Raw genomic sequence first — 6,561 nt, forward strand, 5'->3', positions numbered from 1 at the left:
GCACTAGTAGATTTCTTCTAAATAGCTACAGGAAACAACCGACAGAAGCTAGTGGAAAGATAGGTGGGAACCACGCTAAAGAATGTGTGAAGTACACGTCCTAGATAAATTTTAGTCAAGGATTGCTAGCGCATTTTAAGGAAAATGGTGTGTGGCCACATACAGCCGCTCACCAAATGGGGACAGAAAGAACAATTAAAGCTAATGACAGCGCAGATGTTCCAGCTGTCTTCTTCTCTGTGAGACCCAAGACCCTTTCCTCGCGTCTCTACTTGTCGCGTTCTCCGATTCGCATTGATAATGCTATTCAAAGCACCTGTGAATCTAAATCGACCGTGTGGGAACCAACCAAATTCTGTATCGTTCCGATGAATTTCGCAACCCTTAGCATTTAAAAGTAAAGGAAGATTCGCCGGCGACGCGGGGCGAAATGCAAACGAATACCCATTCAAACTAGGCGTGCGGCGAATGAGCGCTGTTGAAAGAGAACGAAAGAAGCTCAGAATGTCTCACAAAAAGAAGCCGCCGACGCCAATGACTCAAAATTGCACCAAACACAGTTTCTGGTTCGACAAAAATAGGTTTAAATTATTGGCGCCACAAAACAGGGAGCAGAAACTCGTAGGTCGATTTGAAATTGGCGCGCGCAGCAGCCCTCTGGGAACATTGTGCAATTATGCGTAAGAGTGTACAATTCGAATAGTACACTTTGCCGCCAACATGCGGACCTCACATGGTTTCGGTTTTTTTTCTTTTTGACACATTCTTGGCAAAGCGTTCATTTTTTTAAACTTTCCAGTTGAAATTTATTTCAGAAATGGAAAACAACGGAGAGAAAAAGTCAGATCCGATTCCAGCCGCAACTTCGGAGCCGATGACATCTCCAACTTCTGAGCAGATTGTTGCTCCATTTGCTGAAAGCATTGCAGCCGATGGGGAACAAATCCTTGAAGTTAAAGGTAAGTATAATATTAGTTTTGAACGATTATTTTTGCCGTTTACAGAATCAGTGACTGTCGAGGAAGTACTGGAAAGCCTCCAGGAAATGCAAGAGACTGCGGATCTACTCTTCGGCGCTCAAGACCCTAATGTTTGTACCTTCCCGGAGGTGAGTCTTTTCAATTGTACCCGATAAGATTTGATTCCGTTTTAGGGTTACAAACCTCGACAGACGGTTTTCGCATGCATCACGTGTACACCAGCACCACAGATGGCCGGAGTTTGCTATGGATGCTCCTTGAACTGTCATGATGGACACGATATTGTCGAGCTGTACACAAAACGAAAATTTCGCTGCGACTGTGGCAATCCAAAGTTTGGCTCCGAGAAAAAGTGTACTCTGTACGAAGAGAAGCCAAAGGAAAATGAGTTCAACGTTTACAACCACAACTATCATGGTAAATTCTGCACTTGTGATGCCTACTACCCTGATGATGCTCATGGTTTCGAACTTTATCAATGCGAAATTTGTGAAGACTGGTACCATGATAGTCATACTCCAAGCAAATCGATCAGATATGAAACAGAGCATGAGCCTGAAGAAAAAGAACCAGCAGCTGCGGTAAACAATTATTTTAAAAGCTTCAATCAATTAAATTCCGAATTTCAGATATGTGCTGGTTGCGTCAAGAAAATTCCATTTGTAGCTCATATTCCAGAAGGGAAAGATGTATTCTGTCACTCGAAAATGACTTTAGAACAACTCATTGTACCGGAAGAACTCGCAAATATGTCAATAATGGTTTCGCATTTCCGCGAGAGATTGTGCAAGTGCTCCGGTTGTACGCGTGTATACGATTTGGCTGACTGTGAATTCTTGCTCGACGATGAAGATGATATGGCCACCTTCGAAGACGAAGCGAGGAAGAAAGTTGCTTCAGAACAGAAAACTGAAGGGGAAGAAATGAGAGAGCTTGTGAAGGAAGTGGGAATGGACGGTGCTCGTGTATTTTATGAAGGTATCATAAAAGTATATCCAAAGCAGTTTTAAAAATATTCATGTTTAGGATTGAACGAGTTCAAAAGAAAGTTCACAGAATTTGTCAACAAGAAAGCAGAAGAAGGAAATTTGATCACAGAGGACGACATTAAACAGTTTAGAGAGGAACTCATGGACGGTCAAGAACGAAAGCGTCCTCGGCTCGAATAATCACTCTTCATCCTCCTCCTCTTTCGTATCTCTTGATCCTTGAACATGTAATCCTCGTGAATAACCTGTAATTACATAAACATAATATACGTCCGTCTTCCACATCTCTCTCCCTCTCTCTCTCTCTCTCTCTCTCTCTCTCTCTCTCTCTCTCTTTCTCTCTCTCTCTCTCTCTCTCTCTCTCTCTCTCTCTCTCTCTCTCTCTCTCTCTCTCTCTCTCTCTCTCTCTCTCTCTTTCTCTCTCCCACCAAATCTTAATTGGTCCACGACATAGGAAACGAGAACAGTCGCTGCACGAAGACTCTCACGGTGGATTTTCCATCCTTGATATTCTCGAATCGTCTCTGTAATTGCCTCGCCTAACTTGTCCCAATAATCGATCTGTATTCATTGAATTTTGTTTTCCTTGGTTTTCTTTGTTCTCACCTTCATTCCCTTACTTCTCCTATATTTCGCGTGTAACTGACCGATTTCTTGACACATTTTTGATATTTTGTCCGGTTCATCTAGACTTTGCATCACTGAAACTACTACTACTACCATCTTTGATCCCGATCGTTTAAATGTGAACTTTTCTCTCACCTTTTTGTAAAAACTCAACAATCTGTATATTATGATAGTCAAGAGTTGATCTATCGAGAACGTCCCCAATCGTACTTTTTCGAGCCATCATTCTTCTCGTAATCGTACTTCCACAGTTTGATGGCCCTTTCTGACTCATGTGCCTCCATGCGTTTCTGAGGATTGACTTCTAAAGAATGAAAATTGACTAATGTGCTTCTTCAAAACAAATTGAGGGTTTAAAATAACTCACAATTACCTGATAAGAATTCAAAATGTCGTTTTTCTTGCCTTCTACCTTCTTCCTCGGCGTAGGAGGAGTGGGAGAAGAATTAGAAGAGCCCATCTGGGAATGAGCGTTGCTAGCACTGGCGCCTCGTCGACAAGAATCGAAATCTGCTTCTCATTGAGAGGAATATTTCAGGAAGCACACATGGTTGAAAGCAAGGAAGTACAAACAAATCGAAAAGATGAGGGCGATTCATCGTCATTCAATTTATTGTGAGCTTAAAAAATTTGCGGGGGAGATGAACAATTTTCCAGGCTTTCCGTTTCGGCGGCGATTGCAGTTCGAGCAGCAAGTTTCGCTTATTCGGATTACTTCGAAGAACGCGTTGAGTTCACATCCACCGTATATTCGTTCGAGCGCGTGAAGGACGGAATTGCAATGCTTGACGATGGGTTAGATCCATTCGAAACCAAGAATATGCACTTTGTATGAGCTGTCATTAAAATTCAGAATTTGTCACTTTATATTTTGTCATTTTCAGTTACCCCTAACTCTCTACGTAGTTCGATACCTTCTCAAGACATCCCCAGTCCTTTTGGCTCCTCTGTGGATTCTTCTGGATATTTCTACAGCGTGGATAGCAGCTCAGTCTGCGCAAAAAGTCTGGAAATCGGTTCACGGAAGAGATGATCGGAACATCGGGAAGCTAGTGTTCAGTCTATACGCCTACAATCCCATTGCTATCATATCTACTGGGATTCTGTCTCTCACTGTGGTTCAAAACTTTGTGTTCGCTGCTATATTTTTCTTTCTCGTTTCAGGTTTTTCTATTAAATATATGAAAATGGAACTACGTCTCATTTTTCAGATCGTCCTGCAGTCTGTGCTCTTCTCATCGGAGCTTGGTCGTCATTCACAATATTCCCGTTTATCCTCATATCATGCCTCGCTTTCCGGGCAAATGGCTCGCTATTCAAATTTCTGTCGCTAGTGGCTCTTTCGATATTTAGTGCTACAACCTTCTTCGCGCTTAATTTCCTTCTGAATGGAAATAGTCTGAACTTTGTGGAACCAACCTATACCTCAATGTATAGTTTTTATTTTTTAATTCTAAACGATATTTAGTTTTTTTTTCCAGATTGAAGTTTACCAGCATTCAACCCAATGTCGGTCTCTACTGGTACTTTTTCGTTCAGATCTTTGAACATTTCCGTTCATTCTACACGAATTCATTTGTAATCCTTTACTTCTTTATGCCCATCCCAATCACTATCATGATCCGGAGAGACCCCGTTCTTCATTTCACTATCATCGGACTGCTCGTTTCCATCTTCTTCCCATATCCAACACTCAATCAAGTGTCCTTCGTTTTGGCCATTCTGCCATTACTCGAAGAGTATAAGAAACGTTAGTGTCTGACTAAAAAAATCGGAATCTAAAAAATTAATTTCCAGACTTCCGATACACTCTTCTCATCGGTGGCGCAATAATCACAACTATTGCACTGATGCCTGTCATGTGGCACATGTGGATGGTTAGCTCAAGTGGGAACGCAAACTTCTTTTTCGGAGCCACTATTGTCTACAATGTGGCTTTAATTAATCTTGTGATGGACATGATTTTCGTTTACTCTCGACGACAAATCGATTTGGAATATAGCGACACACTTACGAAGAAAACCAAAATGGACTTTGCATTTTATTGATCTCCCTCCTGTAACATCTCAACTTGTGTATTTACCATTGCATGTCAAAATTAGTTTTATAATTTAAATTATTTCAACCAAAGATCGAAATTCATTTTACAAGTAATATGAAGACAAATTGTGATTAAATCACGAGTTCTTTTGCTGACAAGGGAACCATGTTTAGCCTTCATCTCAGAATTTTTTCTAAATTTGCTCATTTATAGTTTCAAATACGGGCTTTCTTTTGATGTATTTGGTTTTCTGCACAAATTTCTAGAAGTCGAGTTATGGGCTTTTTAAGTGATCTCAGTACTAATTTCTCACTTTTGGAGTGAGTTTTTGAAAAGGTTAATGGGAGTTTTTTGGCATTGTTTGAGTGTCAATCACAATTTTAAAGGTTTCTCTACAATCTGACAAAGTTTCCTCATTTTTCAAAAAAAAAATTGTTTGAAAAATTTTTTGCCATGGGTTTTCCTTTTCAATTTTTCGAAAATTTTTTAAATGTGCTAAAATGAATTCTAAACGCATAAAAATGATAAAATGAGTCTTTTCACAAGATTCTGTAGCCTATATCCGTTTTGAAATCCGAAATAAGTGATTTCTTCCAAAACTCCAATGAATCGTAGTCCTTCGAAAATCACCCAATAGCACTCAAATATTGTGAAAACATAGATTTACATACTTCTTGACTGATTTATAACAGTTCCGCAACCAATATGATCAAATAGGGGGATTTCGACTGACATTTTGAGTGGATAAGGCTTTTCAGCAGTGCTTCAAGAATTTTTCAGAAATTATCTTTTTCGAGCTTTTTTCCTACTGAAATAATAGAGCAAACATAGTTTTGATTTTCGAAAAGTTCAAAGCATTCCTCCAACATCAAAGAAAAGAAGAAAATGGACAGTGACGGAATCGAACCCCAAACTTGTGATTACTATTCATCACCACTATCTACTTGGCCACTGTTGCTCGCTTTTTTCACAGTGGAAAATGTATAGAGGAAAGGGGGAAAGTTGAAGGGAAGGAGGAGACCAAAAAACAGCATAATTTCAGATGGAATTTTCTCGACTTCTAGAAATTTGTGCAGACAACCAAATACACCATGAGAAGCCCGTATTCGAAACTATAAATGAGCAAATTTAGAAAAAACTCTGAGATGAAGGCTAAACATGGTTCCCTTGTGAGTATTTATATGGCTGTCGACAAAACCAATGGTCTAGGGCGTGTTTTGAAAACGATCTTCTTTCTGATCACAGCTTTAACTGTCGCATTTTTCTCTCCGCAATCCTGATTTTTATCGCCACTTCTTTGAATCACCAGCAGTGGTCGATCAGTTTTGGATATCTAGTAAAAGTCATGATTCATTGAAAACAAAACTACAAGACGATAAATATTTACCTTTCCTTCAAGTGTTTGGTTCCCAATAATCATGTAAACGTTGTTGCGATCGCCCCAGCATATCGTACCTTCAATATAATGACAATTTCAATTTGAAAACCAGAACTTCAAAAACCAACCTAGAGTTTTGCCATCGAAGCTACTACCCTCCTGGGGAGAAATCATTCCATGCAGCTCAATAGCCATCCACTCAGTAATTCCATCACTGAATTTCTCATTTTAATCATGATTGTTCAGGCAGCTGAAAACTTACGGAGTAGGAATCAACTTAATCTGCATGTGAATATTCAAATGAGATTGACAATCTGTAAAATTTTGAAATATAGCCAGTACTAAACCATTGTTAAGATATTTTTGCTGAACTTCAACATGTTTCAGCATTAACCAGAATTCAAGAAAAATCGATTTGGAAAAATTTCTCTGAAATTCAAAATTCAAAATTGGCGCGATATTTTACCAGAGCGCACTTGCTTTCACAAATTTTCTATGCGGAGACCCCGCAAATTCCGGGGAAAAAAATCGGGGAAAAAACCGGGG

The 6,561-nt window shown here is 39.6% G+C and overlaps 4 protein-coding genes across 4 annotated transcripts; 2 read left to right on the top strand and 2 right to left on the bottom strand.

Annotated features, from left to right (window-relative positions):
• Positions 1-817: 817 nt before the first annotated feature.
• CBG08251 lies at positions 818-2,012 on the top strand (the record flags this gene model as incomplete). The annotated part of the gene is made up of 5 exons (XM_045236100.1): positions 818-959; positions 1,005-1,108; positions 1,154-1,561; positions 1,610-1,969; positions 2,007-2,012. The coding sequence occupies 5 exons, from the start codon at positions 818-820 to the stop codon at positions 2,010-2,012; spliced, it is 1,020 nt and encodes a 339-aa protein (XP_045093725.1).
• A 137-nt stretch (positions 2,013-2,149) lies between these two features.
• Cbr-glb-26 lies at positions 2,150-3,056 on the bottom strand (the record flags this gene model as incomplete). Its single annotated transcript, XM_045236107.1, has 4 exons — positions 2,150-2,530; positions 2,576-2,670; positions 2,732-2,900; positions 2,970-3,056. The coding sequence occupies 4 exons, from the start codon at positions 3,054-3,056 to the stop codon at positions 2,150-2,152; spliced, it is 732 nt and encodes a 243-aa protein (XP_045093726.1).
• An 87-nt stretch (positions 3,057-3,143) lies between these two features.
• On the top strand, positions 3,144-4,644 carry CBG08253 (the record flags this gene model as incomplete). Its single annotated transcript, XM_002639875.1, has 6 exons — positions 3,144-3,211; positions 3,254-3,425; positions 3,481-3,760; positions 3,808-4,027; positions 4,078-4,346; positions 4,394-4,644. 6 exons carry the CDS (start codon positions 3,144-3,146, stop codon positions 4,642-4,644), a joined length of 1,260 nt encoding a protein of 419 aa, XP_002639921.1.
• Positions 4,645-5,970: 1,326 nt separating this feature from the next.
• On the bottom strand, positions 5,971-6,405 carry CBG25323 (the record flags this gene model as incomplete). Its single annotated transcript, XM_045236122.1, has 3 exons — positions 5,971-6,092; positions 6,144-6,229; positions 6,278-6,405. The coding sequence occupies 3 exons, from the start codon at positions 6,403-6,405 to the stop codon at positions 5,971-5,973; spliced, it is 336 nt and encodes a 111-aa protein (XP_045098768.1).
• Between the last annotated feature and the right edge of the window lie 156 nt (positions 6,406-6,561).

The sequence above is a fragment of the Caenorhabditis briggsae genome (genome assembly GCF_000004555.2).
Source record: "Caenorhabditis briggsae complete genome, chrI, whole genome shotgun sequence".
Taxonomy (NCBI): domain Eukaryota; kingdom Metazoa; phylum Nematoda; class Chromadorea; order Rhabditida; family Rhabditidae; genus Caenorhabditis; species Caenorhabditis briggsae.